Below are 16864 nucleotides of genomic sequence, written 5' to 3'. Positions count from 1 at the left end.
CAGTCCGAGAGGAGATGAAGAGAAACTGCATAATTTTACCATTCAACTAAGAAATGTCTATACATGCAATTTTAAAACTATTTTTTTAAAAATGAAATTAGAATTTCTATTGAGGTCTAACACAATCCCAAACCTGTCACATTCTTAAGTATTTTTTGGGGTACAAACTTCAAAGAAGCTCAGTTCACCTAGAACAACCTATCCAAAAAAGACTTTGTGAACACAGAAGAGCAGGCAATTACATGAAGACCCTAGGTTACTTCTCAGCTCAACTCTTCTTTTCTCCTGAATAATATTTGGAATTTTCCCTGAAATGTATAATGGGATATATTAAGTGCTATCTTCTTTCTTTTATCAGGTACCTAGAAGTTTAAGCCAGAAAAAACACAGTCTTTAAATTTTCAGAAGACTTAATAAACCTGCAGCCTTTGATTTATCCTTCGATGCAACACCTTTAGTTTCCCAGAACTTTAACTGTAATACAGATAGCCTTGAGATTGCATGCGTGTGTGCATGCATAATCTTTATTGGTTCATTTAAATCTTCCTTCAAAGCATTTTACATTTTTCAAAGGCCAACACCAATCCAAACAGATGCTTAAAATGCAGCCTATCACAAAAGCAAAGCTATAAGCTTCTGACAAAAACATTCAGCCTTTCATACTAATCACAGATAAAGTGGATTTGGCAAAAGATAATTAGAGAGGTCTAAAAGACTAATGAATTCTGATGACACTTCCAAGTTATTTTCGAACATTGTTTAAATGTAGTTAATATTAAGTAAACTCTGTATACAAAATGAGACAAGCACATTTACGAAAACAAACATTACTTTGAAAAAAATGAAAAGGAAGATTTGTCCCACTGTAAATCTAACTGCAGCAGGAAGTTGCTCATGACACCATAAAGTAGGAAGCCCATGTTTGGTTAATCACTAAGCTGGTGGGAGAATGAACTGTAGCAATTTTTTAAGATGCATTAACAATTCCATCAACATATATATAATTTGAAATATAAATTTTAACTACAGTACCTACTTGTTAAGCACCAAATTATACAAATTTTTTTAATCAGTCCATCTAAGAATGATTTTCAGTAGAATTTTTTAAAACATAAGCGGATGCTCACTACCACCCTATTCCCACACAATAAAGGAAAAAATATAGATACAGTCAATTTTACCTCATTACAGTGACTGAACCTGACCTGAGGATGTAATCAAGTACTAGCCAAAGCATAGGAACCCTCCTGTAAAACTGCTGACCCATAAACAGAAGCCTTACCAAGCCTCGGCTGAAAACCAGGCCCTAAGTACACCTCTACCCTGATATAACGTGACCTGATATAACACGAATTCGGATATAACACGGTAAAGCAGAGCTCCGGGGGGGCAGGGCTGCGCACTCCAGCAGATCAAAGCAAGTTCGATATAACACAGCTTCACCTATAACACAGTAAGATTTCTTGGCTCCCGAGTACAGGGTTATATCGGGGTAGAGGTGTACATGTTATTTGAGAATATCGCAGGCAAACAAATAATATAATTATCTGAGCTGAAATATGTGCTACCTTCTGTACCACCACTTGAAACACGATAATGAAAATGCCTCTTGTCATAATCTGGCAAACCTAAGGGCATTACATTACAGAGAACAATATGATTTGTGGTATAGCAGCATGACATGGCACACAGCAGCACATGTCAGCCAGCAAAAACATATAACTGATGTATCATATTAGTTTTCATGTTAAAATAAATTAATTCTTATACAAAAGGAAGACAAGTGAAATTTCACAATATGTCATAATACATTCGTACATAACATAGGAAATACACACAGGATGAAACCGACTTCATTCACAGACAGCACCAGTGATCTAGCACAGGGAACAGGCAGAGGGATGGTAATCCGCTCCCATAATGTGCTCAGAGCATATGGCTGCAATGCAGTCTCCACAGCTGCTTGCTGCAGCCAATGGGCTGGAAAAAGTGACCACAATTCCTTCATGCCACTTGTGTAGCTCTCATGACCCGTAAATCTTGCCTGCCCTCACGGCATGAAAGGGGTGCAGAAATCTCTTAGTGAAGCTGCTCCTCTGGCAGTGCCCCTTCTCTCTGCATTGCTCAAGCCCACTGCAGGGCTTGGTGATGCAAAGGGGCCAGGTCAGACCCCCTTCACTGAGTTAAATTTAAAGCATGTTGTAGTAAAATGAGTACATATCTATTTTTTCTCTTCCTGTCTATAATAGCTTTAAGAGTATGTTTTAAGAACCTTTTTCTCTATACATCATAGCAGTTGAGAAGTACAGAAAATTTCTGTGAGATCTGCAGGAGACTATGGAGCGTAATACTGATTTCTTGGACTTCCTACAGACCTTGCAAATCCTTCCCTGTAAGCCCTTCAGGAAAACTGTATTTTTCAGCAGTCTTTGCAACAGCTAAAGGGTGGAGACTTTTTATTAAATATATCAAGTAAGATAGCGATTACTTTTGTAACCATAAAGTGAATTTATCCCCTACTGAATTCTAAAAGGAGATGATTTTTTCCCCTCTCTTAAAATATTCAGGAATGACTTCATAAAATTTTCCATTAAGAACATATATTTAATTCAGGGACTACTAATAAGCCACTGATCAGTGACATCTGACGTGTGTTTAGAATTTAGGTAAGAGCCGCAAGAGTACTTGTAAGAGAATGGCCTTTATTGCCTGTCTCTAGTCACATGACATTGTTCAGATTTACAAAAGATTATAACCCAGTTACGTGACAATGTCCACTGACTCCAGTGACTAATGTTACAGTGACTTCAAAGTTTGTTTTTTTAACATGAAGTGTGCTTTATGTTGATTTTTTCATCTGTTTAAATTGGTGAACTTCCATCACCTTTGCTTAATACCAATTCACACCATAACCTGAAAGCTATTCTCTTATGTGTCAACCACTGCACTGTATGCTTATGTTCCAATTCTACATCTCATACACTATTTCTTATTCCTATTTTTATCACTGCGTATTGACCTTCTTACATTCTGTATATTCTTCTACAAAGTTGATGCACACAAAACCAAAGTATTACATTTCAAACTCTTAGTGTACTAAATATAGCAGTATTAGAGTGAGGGATGATCTAAATGGGAACACCTATCTAGTTTTAGTGGGTCAAGATAATTTTAGTTTTATTACTTCCGTTTATTTTTACAGGCATTAATTATTCATTTGTATTATTTTAGTTGTTTTTATTTCTGCGAGGAAGCCATTACACTTTTGTATGAGGGACACTGTCAAGTCAATTTATGGATTTGGGAGCCTAACTTTACACACTTTGGGTGAAATGCTGACCCCATTTACGTCAAAAAGGCCAGAATTTCACTCCTAGTTTTGAAAATCTTGTCCTCCATTAACAATAATGAGCCTTACAAAAAACCCTGGGACGACTTCTAACTACAAAGATCTATAAGCAATGCTATTTTAGCAAAACAATTCAGATTCTGATATTTTAAAAAAGCAATTATTTCTGATACAGCCCCCACTAAAGAGCACCCTGAAATATAAGCAAAAAATCCCATTTAAAAAAACCTGTATGTATGTTTTCCCCCATCGTTCTCTTGTTGATGCTTACAAATATTTTTCCAGAAAAGAAACTGACTGACTGACAGACAACACAGAGGAAAAAGTGAAATGACTATGAACAATGTGCTGTCAAATGCATAAAGTTTAGATCAACTGGACAGGAATTGTCATTTACTATATGTGCGGGGCCTACCACAATGAGGCGCAGATATAGTTGAGGCCTCTGAGCACTAACACAATATAAATGTTAAATAATAACTGAAAAAAATTAAAGGATTTTTTTAACCCAACTTCTTTTAGTTACCATACACTTGGGTGTTATTTCTAACTATAGGACCCAATCTTGCAATCAGATCTCCTAACACAAAGGCCTAACACAAAGGCCTGTTACCTTCAAGGAAACTCCACAGGGGTTTGCACTAGCAGATCTTACTGTAGGATCAGAACAAAAGTAGATTACAATATTTTCAGATAGAAAGGTGGCTTTCAAGTTGATAGGTTTCTTTTAATAGTTGTCAGTAACGAACTGAAATAATCAATAAATACATTTAAATACTTGCATCAAATACACATATGTACAATTAAACTCACGTAAAAAGCAACCAAGAGTCCTGTGGCACCTTATAGACTAACAGATGTATTGGAGCATAAGCTTTTGTGGGTGAATATCCACTTTGTCAGACGCATGGGACCAGTAGCAAAGGGAACCCCTACTACAAAAACAATTATCGGTTTAGTTACAATCTGGTTTTGTTGTGTTTTTATTCAATTTTAGAATATTATAGACTAATTAAAAAAGCACTTTTCATAATATTAGTGAAATGATAAAAAAATAACATTCCCCTCTGCACACAATTTACAACAAAATGGAGTACATGTATTTTGTGCCACAAAAACAGAGACAACCAAACAATTACACATTAGCAACAAATCTCCAACTATAAAGAAAAACTTAGCCATATAACCAGCACAAACTGTTCCACTAAAAAAATCAGGTAAAATAACAGTTTTCAGTCAATTTACAGCATTTTATACCCGTTTATGATTAGTCTCATATTCATGGATAGGGCTTATGTAAGAAAACTGAAATCTTGCAAATAAAGGAAGGTTTTGTTGTTCCAGTGAAATGACATAAGTTGAATTTAAATTGTTTGTGAAACTAACATTCTACATTCTACAGTTTAACACAGTAATCACTAAGAAGTTAGGATGGCAGCTGTTGTACATGTTAAGCTAACAAATGTTACGTGACCAGAGATGAATGGCGTGACATGTGGCTGTAGCCCTTTTATACAGTCATGTTCCCAACTATTTAAAAAATGTCCACAAAAGTCCTTTAAAAATAATATTCTCAAGAAGTTCATGGAAAACTGGTCCTATAGTATTTATCTCCATCCAGCTGTTTATCATTTTGTTAGTATGCACAATCTAAGATTTACATTAAAAAATAATCATATAAGAAGCAATTGCCTTCGAGAAAAAAAAATTATTAACACTATGACCTGAAGCTGGACTAGTTTGTCTGGAACCAGAGGGCAAGTATTGCATGTCCAACAATCAATTATCAGTCCAATTTTTTGTATCTACGATCATAAAATCTACATACATACCCATAAGTAAGTAGAGAGAAATCTGTTTGTCCTCCAGATAGATTTCAACAGTCAGTGTGAACTGTAATATTCAAATATCAATCCCTTTTATCCTCATCCTTAAGTACTGCAAAGACTTTTTTTTTGATGGATCCAGATACGTCTAATTTTTAATATTCTTTCTGTAACTCGTACCTTTGTATCCTCCATTTCGATAAAAATTAATATATGCAAAGGCCTGGCTGGTTGCTCCTACCACTTCATTCATCTCTCAAGTAGCCACATGACACCATTTACTAGAAGGGTCCAACTGAGTCTAACACTCAGTTGTTTTACCTGATGATCTCACATCATCAAAGCAGCTTCCCATTTGACTTCTAGTAAGGTCAGTTCAGTAAAACATTTATTACTTTAAATAGAGCTGGGAAATTGGTTAGTCTAATTTTACCCTTATTTTTTATTCATGAACTTTTCAAATATCAGACTTGAATTTTACAAACTTGATGGAAATTACTCAATGAATGTTTAAGCAATGGACAGCTCATGAATGAGGTCTGCTGCATGTATTCTCTATTTGTTATCAGCGTTATGTAAATTGGGTGGCAGGATTAGGGAATTTTTATGAGATTATAATCTTTTCTTTTCAAGGTCACTTGAGGTAGGCTTTGCCTGATACATCATTGCTAGATTAATTAGGCTACTGTAATAATAGGACTTGATCAGACTTAAAATAGAATTCCTTACATCACATGTAAACTAAATAATTGCACATGGCATATTTTCAAACAGTACTACACTAAAGCACACTGGGGATCTTTAGTGTGCACCAGCAGAGTCTACATCAGTGGTTCTCAAACATTTGTACTGGTAACCCCTTTCACATAGCAAGCCCCCTTATAAATTAAAAATGCTTTTTTAATATATTTAACACCATTATAAATGCTGGAGGCAAAGCGGAGCTTGGGGTGGAAGCTGACAGCTCATGATCCCCCATGTGATAACCTCGCAATCCCTTGAGGGATCCTGACCCCTAGTTTGAGAATCCCTCGTCTACATGGACCAAAAGTGTGCTTCAGAATTCTCACCCCCATAGTGTGCATTACCCCATTGTGTAGACAATTCTTTTTATTCACTGTCTTAAACTGTGGGTCTGAAAGGGCATTTTATTGAAGGTGGCTAGTATTTGCAAGCATCACAGGAGAGGCGGGCCTTTAGGAGGGATCTAAATGAGGAGAAAAAGGATCTGGCACATTGGGATTGGGATTGTTGAAGATAATATTGAATGAAATAGGACACGTAGGTAAAAGAAAATAGACGAGCTCATTTGTTCAGATTTACCTGTCATGTGTCCTCATAAAGTCCCAAAACTTCTTAGTGCCATTCTAGAAAAAAAAACAAAAAACTGATCAATACAATTAATCCCCAGCGAAAATTGGCTACCTGAAATCAAATATCATTTAAACAACAGCAAATTCCTTCCTTGGCAAGACTGGCTGTATCTGGAATATATTTATTGATTTTTGACCACAACAGTAGCGTTGCAGGAACAACTATATAATTTTCAACTAGAAAATGGAAAGGACTGAGGAAGGGACTAAATGCTTACCTACCACTTTGTAAGAGCAAAGGCAAATATGTTGCAAACCTGTGCCTAAAGTAGCCACCTAACTATATTTAGGCACCTAAATCAAAGATGCCTGATTTTCAGAAGTACTAAGAGCCCGTATCTCCCAGTGACTTCAGTCTATTCTGATTTAAGTATCCACATATGGCTTAAGGAGACTGGCTTTAGGGACCGAGTGTTTGGCAATGTGGGCTCTAGTTTCCAGTATAACGATGTTCACTTACAGGGATATGTTACTGAATATTCTTATCCTGATTTATAGATGGCAAAAGCATGCACATAACAGCTACAAATATTTTGCAACAGAATAAAATCTCTGTATTGTTACCCTATGAAAACTGATAATCAACTAGCTACTGTGCTACAATTCACTTGTTTACTTCCAAGATAATCTTGGGCCAAATTCAATAGACTTGTGCTTCCAACATCACAGCTGAATTTCACCCCCTAAACTGTAATCATTTCCCCCACATATTTAATAGGTATGTTAACACTTGTTTTACACATATAACGTCACATTGTACAGTCTACGGTATGTCTACTAAGACACCTCAGCTGAACTCAACAAAAGAATAAATCCTTTTCCATCACCTTAAGTAGAAGTTCTCAGATGGTGAAAATCAGCAAAGCTCCACTGAAGTCTAATGGAACTATTCCAATTTGCATCAGCTGAAATGTGGCCTACAGATTTATCTCCTTAAATCATATTTTGGGTTTTTATGATAAATTGGGAGCCACCTGAAGGAACCACCTCTTTTGGTAACTGCCTCTCTCTTTAACTGGACAGACAAGAGGTAGACCTGTTGAGGACTTATATCTAAAAGATACTGTGATGGGGTGTACCTTGCCCTTCATGGCCCCCTACTGGAGAACCTGTGGTCTTACTACACCCCACCCCACCCCAGGAAGGACCAAAGGAGGCTTGTGGAAGCAGCCAATCAGAGCTCAGCAGGCTTGGCTAAAAGGAGGAGGTCAGTTCCTGGTGGGGGCCAGTGGGGTAAGAAAGTGTTCCTTTTCTCTGGCCACAGGAGACTGACTGGCTGCGTCCCCCCCATCCCATCGCCGATGTATCTGTGACTAGGGACAGCAATGGTTGAGGCCTGGAGAAAGGTACTTCTGCACATACTGCTTGCGGATCATGCCACTATGGGAGGGACTCGAGGACTGGAGGAGTGAGACCAATTTGTCTAGGCGGTCTCAGTTCGGCCTGTATACCAGGGCTAGCCAAGCCTGAAGGGGACGGAGCTGTAGCCTGGCATGCTGTATCACATATGTGCAAGCAGCCATATGGCTGAGCAGTTTCAGGCAATTTTGTGCCATATTAGTGAGGAATTTTCCTGATGGTGCCCATGGCAAGGAAGCGAGATTCCGGGAGGAATGCCCTAGCCCGACCTGAGTCTAGGAGAGCTCTGATTAACTCTTTCCTCTGAGTTGGGGTTATGGTTGATTTGCCACGTTCAGAATGAGGCTGAGCCTGTGGAATGTCGTCTGCACCAGGCTCACGTGGGCCTCTACTTGGGTCTGGGAGCGGCCCTTGGTTAGCCAGTGGTCTGGTATAGGAATCCTTGCACTTGTCACTTCTGTAGAAAGGCTGCCACGACTGCCACGCACTTGGTGAACATCCGAGGGGCCATCGAGAAGACAAAGGAGAGGACCGTGAACTGATAGTGGGTGTTTTTGATCATGAAACAGAGGAACTGTCTGTGGGATTGAATTATGGACACGTGAAAGTTCTCATCCTTCAAGTCGAGGGGGTATTCCAGTCCCCTGGATCCAGGGAGGGAATAATGAAAGACAACGAGCCCATGCGGAACTTCAACTTCTTCATGAATCTGTTTCACAAGTCTAAAATAGTCCTGAGCCCACCTTTGGCCTTTGGTATCAGGAAACACCGGGAGTAGAACTCCCTGCCCCTGAATTCCAGAGGGACCTCTTCTACTGCCCTGAGTTGTATGAGTGTTTGCACATCCAGCACTAGAAGTTGCTTCTGAGAAGGGCCCCTGAAGAGGGATGGGGAAGGTGGGTGGGAAGGTGAGAGGAAACAGAATTGGAGAGAAAATCCCAACTCTGCCATGCTCAAGACTCATTGGTCTGAGGTGATCTGAGCCCAAGGGTGGCAGAAATGGGATAGAAAATTCACAAAGGGAAGGAAAGGATTCTGGATCTGAACTTGTGCATGACCCCCTTCAAAAGTTTGGTTTGGAGGCGGAAGGCTGCTTTACTGCACCTTGGCCCTGGGTCAGAGGAGGACTGAGAGGGCCTCCGTCTATTACTCCAGCCTTGCTTTCTGCTATAGTCCTGCCTAGGAGGATCTGAGTACAAGCGAGGGGCGGGTTTCAGCTTAAATGGCTTTCTTTAATGGGCTGGCATATGAAGCCCCAGAGACTTCAAGGTTGCCCGCAAGTCTTTCAGGCTGTGGAGCCTAGTGTCTGTTTGCTCCGAGAAGAGTCCTAAACAGTCAAAAGGCAATCCTGAATCGTCTGTTGGACTTCATTTGTGAGTCCCAACACCTGAAGCCATGAGCTCCGTATCATTGCTATTGCAGTTGCATCGTATGGCTTTCTGAGTCCACCAAGTCAGGGAAGGCCTGCAAGGAGATCCTCGCGATGACCTTGCCCTGCTCCAGGACAGCCACAAACTCTAAATGGGAATCTGCCAGAAGCAGTTCCTGGTACTTGGACAGCAGGTTCCAGGAATTACAGTTTTAGTGGCTAAGGACTGCCTGCTGATTGGCAATGTGAAGCTGGAGCCCCCCAGTACAATACACCTTCCTACCAAAGAGATCCAGCTTCTTCACCTCCTTGGATTTAGGAGTCAGCCCCAGTTGTCTCTGCCTTTTCTTCTGGTTGGCAGCCTCTACCACCAGAGTACTGGCTGAGGATGAGTAAACATACTGTTTGGAGGGCACAAAATATTTCCTCTCCACCCCTTTCGCTGTGGGGGTGGGGAGAAAAGAGAGGCGGGTTTTTGCCACAACACCTTAGTGGTTTAATGTATAGTCTTAATGAGGGGCAAAGACACCCCTGAAGGACCTTCAGGGACCAGAATGTTAACCATAGGGTTGGCCTCCTCCAACACCTCCTTTGCCTGCATGCTCAAATTTTGAGCCACCCTCCTGAGCAACTCTTGGTATGCCTTGTTGTCCATGGTAGGCAGTGTAGTGGAAGTGCCCGCCACCACTTCATCTGGGGAGACTGAGGAAGATGCTCAAAGGGGCACTGGACCTTCCTGACCCTCTGGTTCGCAGGGATCCTCTTGCACTGAAATGCCATGATGGGAGTGCTGCTGATTTCTAGGCCTGCAGCCTTCTTGGTATTGGCCCTGGTGCCAGGTTCCGCAGCAGTGTCAGCCTGTGTGCCCATCTCCTGCCCTCGCTGGTTGGGGGACAACCCTCAACTGAAACTTATCTAAATCTAACTAAGACTATTTGAACTAACTAATATTATTTTTTTTTAACTATTTATAAGAAACAATAAGAAAAAGTCTACTAGGGGATCGCTTGCTGTTAGCAAGAGAGGAGCTGCTCCAATGACTGTCATTGGCAGTAAGAAGGAACTGAAGAGGCAGCAGGTCAGCAGAGACCTATATACACTGCCTTGAAGACATGACTCCAGGGGGCTCTACAGCCAACCCAATGGGTACCGCTAGGAGAAAATCCTTCTGGCAACTGTGCATGTGGTGCGCACACACCTATCTGGAATTGACATGAGCAATCACTCGAAGAAGAATTTCCTTTTGTACAATTGCAGAGAATGTTGTAGTATGCCCATTGGTGCACATGACAGGGGGGAATGCAGATCTTAAGAAGTCTTCTAGAGGCCAGAGACATCTGCATGAAGCCCCTGGGCCTTTATATTTGCTCCCCATATTGCAGTATACCTTAAATGCAGCCATCATGCCTTCATTTATGCCCCCCACTATTATTGCTCACTTGAGGAATCCCTTTGAGGAAGGCAGATATTCAGATTATGGAGAGGGAGAAGAGATCCCATTCATTTAAATTTAGGCAATTAATCCCTGTGGGATTGCTGAGATTATGCCTTGAGGTGCAGCAATCCTCCTGGCCTCAACTGCCCTCCTATTCTTTTGCAAATTACAGAACCTGTCTGCCATGAAACACTTATAGAAGGGTTTCCAGAGCTGAGGAAAATTATACTGTGGAGCTAGTACCATGGTCTGCTGTGCTCCCAACACAGATGCACGAAATCTGAATCCCTTCTGCTAAAATATGCCCCCATTTACAGTAATGGGATCTGGCCTATGAACTGTACATAACTTTAAACAGAAAATAAGAAACTCAGAAATAAAGGAGCAAAGAATCCTGTGGCACTTTATAGACTAACAGACGTATTGGAGCATGCGCTTTCGTCGGTGAATACCCACTTCATCGGATGTATTCACCCACGAAAGCTCATGCTCCAATACGTCTGTTAGTCTATAAGGTGCCACAGGACTCTTTGCTGCTTTTACAGATCCAGACTAACACGGCTGCCCCTCTGAGAAATAAAGGAGTTATTAGGACAGGAAGTCCAGGTTTTCTGTGAAAATGACTAGCATTTGCACACATATAGTTCATTATCTAGGTCAGGGGTCGGCAACCTTTCAGAAGTGGTGTGCCGAGTCTTCATTTATTCACTCTAATTTAAGGTTTCGTGTACCAGTAATAGTTTTTAACATTTTTAGAAGGTCTCTTTCTATAAGTCTATAATATATATCTAAACTACTGTTGTATGTAAAGTAAATAAGATTTCAAAATGTTTAAGAAGCTTCATTTATAATTAAATTAAAATGCAGAGCCTCCCAGACCGGTGGCCAGGACCCGAGCAGTGTGAATGCCGCTGAAAATCAGCTTGCGTGCCACCTTTGGCACACGTGCCATAGGTTGCCTACCCCTGATCTAGATGGTAAATACATTGAAAGGTTTACTTATTACTGACTTTTTAATGTACAGTGTCACACCCATAAAAGGGTTAAACTAATTTGCCTTGAGTCCTTCAATGTGCTGTTCATCATCATGCATTGATCAGATAGTGCTGTAAGTGTATCTTGTGGCTATATCTGAATAATAATCCATTTCATATATCCAACCTGCACCTGTCCAAATAAATAAATCAATAAACAAATGAAACATTCCAACATCCCATTGTTTACAGTGGCAGAAACTCAAATGAGCACCATTCACTTTTATTGTCCAAGTCTAACGTAATTTGAAGTCAACTGTATGGAGTTGAGTTTCTATTGTGCCAAATGCCTGGCTCTCTGCTAACAGACTAGCATAAAGCCTGCTAATTATTAATAGCATGTAAACAGTTACCAATGGTTCCTATACTGCTCTATGTACTTTACAGTACATTAAATCTAACCAGCTTTGTCCAGCAGTAAGTAGAATCATTGTATTGACTTATTTTCTCTTTTTAACACAAGATATATATTCACAGCATAAAATGATGCATAGTTTTATACATATAGAAGTCATCCTAAACAAGCTTTTTGCTACACAGACTGTAGTTTTTAAAATTGCACTGATGAAGTAGGTCACTTTATTCTTGCTTCTCCATATGTGTGGAAATAACTCATTTCTGCCTTTGATGGTGTTCTGCTCCCAATGCTGTTGTGGAGTTTGGGTGAAATGAAGCTCCAATAACTATGTTCATTATCATTCCAACAGAATAATCTTTCCATGAAATTAAAAATACATCAGACTTTCATTTTATTAAAACATATACATACATTTATAAAATAGTGCCATTTACAAACCTTATAAAATGATCAAAATATCTCTCAATGATATAATGATATATAATCTATATATATATATAGATTAATTATAACAGACTTGTGCAAGGTTTAAACACAGATGCTGTGAAAAAGATGAATACATAAAATCTGAAATATATTTAAACAATTATTTTAGAACAGGAACATAAGAATGGCCATACTGGCTCAGACCAATGGTCCATCTAGTCCAGTACCTTGTCTTCCAGCAGTGGCTGGTAAACATGTCTTACACAGAAAAATATATACTGCATGTTATGTTAGCCTTTACCTGTTTCAAGTGGCAGTGCTGGCATTCCAACAATATCCTAGGATAATATATATTATGTGAATTGATAAATCTCTAAGCACAAAGTAACCATATCCCTTTTCTGTATTTAGTGATCAGGCTCTATTGTGGTGCAATACTGCACTAGTCCACACGGTATCTTTAAGTCAAGAGTTGTATTTCAGGAAAGCCAGTATGTGAGACAATTTCAGTCTCATATTACTTGAAAGAGAGATTAAATTACATAGGGAGAAACTAAATAATCCATTTTTTTTCTGGAAAAGCAAGTCTGAATGAAACCTTTAGCAGTGTGAAAACAACTGTTTTATATTAAACCTATTGTTAATTAAGCTCCACAAGTTCAAAAACCAGGGCACAAATTATGGTCAGTCTTTTACTTTTTTAAACCCCTTTCACTGGGTGGCGGTGGGGGAATAAAATAAAAATAAAAATATTAGTCCTTTTAGAGTTTACAAAAAGAGATAAAAGATTTAAATAACCTCTTAATTCCAGTTAAGTATGTAATGAAACTTATGGCCTCAGACTTCATGACACAAAAGATATAGGCTGGGATTTTGGAGAGGGATTTCAGCATTTTAGCTGCCTAATTCTCAACGAAATTCCATGGGAGTAGTGCCTATCTCCATTAATCTCCTTTGGAAATCATAAACAAAATAAATATTGCTTGCCTAATTAAAGGTGTGGTTTGTTTTCTTTATTCAGAGGTACAACAAGCAGGGACGGATTAAGGCAGTGGCAGCAATCTCCAACTCCGGGACCGCTAAAAGTCCCACGGTGCAGCAGGCACTCAGGCAGGCTGATAGCACAGAAGTGGCTGGCTCCTAGCACGTCTCTGTGGCCTCTGGCGGAGGTGGCTCTGCACGCTGGCTATGCACGCTGCCTCCGCCCCCACCATCCTCACAGCTACAGGGACAGTGCTTGCAGGTGCGGGCAGCACACAGAGACACACTGTCTCCCCCCACCCCCTCCCCGCAGAGACATGCTAGGAGCCAGCTGCTTCCGGGAGCAGCACTGGGCTATGGCAGGCAGGTAGCCTGCCTGAGCCCTGCTGTGCTGCCGGCCGGGAGCCGCCTGTGGTAAGTGCCTCCCAACCGGAGCCTGCACCTCACACACACACCCTTCCTCCCCACAACTCCTTGCCCCAGATCAGAATCTCCCTCCTTTACCCAAACTCCCTCCCAGAGCCCACACCCCCGTCCCTCCCTCCCAGGAAGAAGACTTGCATACAAGGACATCACAAAATCTAATAGCCCCAGGCCCACAGGAGAGTTAATCTGGTCCTGACAACAAGGGGAATGATGCCACCAGCTCAAAGGGAGAGTCTGAGAGTCTTAACAGGACCAGGTTTAGATCCCACGATGGAACGGGTTCATGGATCTGCACTTATAGGCTCTCAAAGCCCTTGAAAAAAAAATAATGTACAATCCACCAGAGGGGGAAGGTGGAAATGGCCATTAGGTGTAACTTAATCAATGAAATGGCTAAGCCCTTCTGTTTCAGATGAAGTAGATACTCTGTCATGGACTGGAGAAGTGACCTAGGGGGTAAGGGGCCTTGTTGGGATGACCACACAGAGAAATGCTTCCACTTGGCAAGGTAAGGGTGTCTAGTAGATGGTTTCCTACTATCTAGCAATACCCGGTGGACTTCCCCTGAATAGGCCCACTCCGCTGAGTTTAACCATAGAGCTTCCACATGGTGAGGTTAAGGGCCTTGAGGTTCGGATGTAACAATTGGCTGTGATCTTGTGAGATCTGGTCTGGGAGTAGAGCGAGTGGTGTCAGGGTTGCCAGCAAGTCCCTGGTCTCAATGAACGCCTCTGGTGTAAATAGTACCACAGTCCTGCTGGTGCCACATTGACTCTCCTGTGCCAAGGAATGGTCCAGGTCTGAATTCAATGGTCCTGCCTATGAGGCGGAGTTGATAGTGCCGCCCTCGGAGTGGGGGCAGATGAGTAGCCAGACTCAGATCGCACTCCACTGTGCTCCCCATACTTGGCTCTCTTCAGAGTGGGGGAACGTTCCCTCAGGGCCAGCTGCTTCTTATATTTCCTCTTCGGCACTGGTGAAGAAGAATGATGCCAAGAGTCTCTCCCAACAGCTCTCAACGAGTGCCGAGCTGGACCAGCTTGACTCCAAGAGGGAGGGAGCACCACTTCCATCAAGAGGGACTTCAACCTGGCCTCCCCGTCCTTGGTACAGGGCTTAAAGTCTCAACTGTTTAGGCAGCAGTCCCTGATATGACTCTCTCCCAAGCCCTTCAGACAACTTGAGTGCAGGTCACTCACAGACATGGACTTGCTGCAGGAGGCTCATGGCTTGAAACCCAGGGACTGGGACATGCCCAGCACTAGGAGCAGAAGAAAATCCAATAGGGTGAGAAGTATCAACTAACTATATACACGTAATTTACAACAGTCCAAACGGAGAAAATAAAGAACTGGGATAGGGAAACCAGGGAAAAATGACTAAACCAAGACCACTGAGTAGGAGTTTACCGAAGCAAGAGGAGCTCTTCCAGTGATTATCATGTTCGGTAAGAAGGAACAGAGATGGTGTGGAGCCGGCGCTCTAGCCAGCCTGATGGATACCACTGAGGGAAAAATATCCAACAACTGTGCATGCAGCATACACACACCTAACGTGGACTGGACATGAGCAAGCACTCAACAAAGAACTTTGCCTTTAATGATGAAAATGTGTCCAGGTAATAAAATTTTATAAGTATACAGATTTTGCTCTCTGTTACAATAGAATAGTCCATACATGGAGTCAAATACTGCTGTTATCCCTGGGCAACTCCACTGAAATTAATAGCATTGAACATTGGTTTAATAGAAAGCAAAATGTGGCCTATTATACCAATAACATCTACACCAAAAGTTGTGCTGCACTGCATTTTTGTATTTTTTTGTAGCCTGAAATGTTTAGGAGCATTTGGGATATAACCAGATTGATCATGTTAAAGCAGCATTTTCTTCTAGCACTTTAACAAGAACATTCTAAACCGAACTTGCTAAAAACTGCATCAGTTGCAGTTAACTACAAGACTTAGAACACTATTGAACACAGTAGGTCAGTTTTGTTGCGGAGAGAAGATGAGTGCTCATTGGAGCCTTGCATGTTAGCCCTGTTGCTTACCTGCTTTGCTACACACTGGGTAAAATACACTTTTAAAATGTTTTGTTCAAGAAAATAAAACAATTCTATACAGCTTTAATTTAAATTTTATACAGATTTCTTTTCTATCCCTCCCTGATATCTCAGCTGATAAATGTTGTTCATTTTATTACGTAACTTCTAATGACACCTAGAACAGGGATAGGCAGCTACTGCTGTCCTTAATTTAACATTGTGTGCCCAAACTTGCAGTTAATCTGAAAATATGTAAAATACGGAATGAGAAATATCACACAATGGGTTGAGTCAAGGATAGAGAGGCCAGAAAAATAGTACAGGTTGGTCATATCCAAAAGGTGTTTGTTGGCCTAAGTGACGTGAGTTTAGTGGTTTTCACTGGACAAGTACCCACACCACAAAATCATGATCACAACTGCCATTACTTGGAAGTCTTAGTACAGGCATCAAGAATTGACTGAGTCGTGTAACCAAGAGATCAGTCTTGCAGCACAATTGCTGGGCCGTATTGAAAAGCTTGCACGTATCCTGTTCTGTCTGTAAAGACAGAGATTCAGTCTTTAAGGCTGTAAACCCAGCAATTTCCACATAAACAAATATATAGTAAGTAAATTCCAATTTTTACTTTAAGTTTACATTTCTTAGTCTTTTTGGAAGTTATATCCTTATGTATAAATGTATAGCAGTATGTACAAAACAAGCATAATTAAAGGCAGCATTTTAAACATGTTAAATACCATATAATTGCTAAATACTATTAGTGTCTATAATCCACTATATTATAAACCTTAAATATTTAGAGATGAGAGACCAAGCTCTTCCCTCATTTTCTGTGGTGGAAATCAAGTGCACCACAACTGAAATCAAGAGTTACTCTAA

At 40.7% G+C, this 16864-nt stretch overlaps 1 protein-coding gene across 5 annotated transcripts in view; it reads right to left on the bottom strand.

Moving 5' to 3' along the window:
• NUDT14 (nudix hydrolase 14) overlaps positions 1-16864 on the bottom strand; it is an 81819-nt gene that overhangs the window by 27708 nt on the left and 37247 nt on the right. For 4 of the 5 annotated variants that reach the window (XM_030558593.1, XM_030558595.1, XM_030558598.1 and 1 more), the window contains exon 2: positions 6499-6542. In XM_030558593.1, coding sequence (XP_030414453.1) covers positions 6499-6542 — 44 coding nt within the window. Of the gene's footprint in view, positions 1-6498; positions 6543-11721; positions 11879-16864 lie in introns of all 5 variants that reach the window. The other variant, XM_030558596.1, reaches the window with a different exon arrangement.

Source organism: Gopherus evgoodei, chromosome 4 (assembly GCF_007399415.2).
Source record: "Gopherus evgoodei ecotype Sinaloan lineage chromosome 4, rGopEvg1_v1.p, whole genome shotgun sequence".
Classification (NCBI taxonomy): domain Eukaryota; kingdom Metazoa; phylum Chordata; order Testudines; family Testudinidae; genus Gopherus; species Gopherus evgoodei.
The sequence above is the reverse complement of the archived record's forward strand: the minus strand, read 5'-3'. Positions and strand labels throughout refer to the sequence as shown.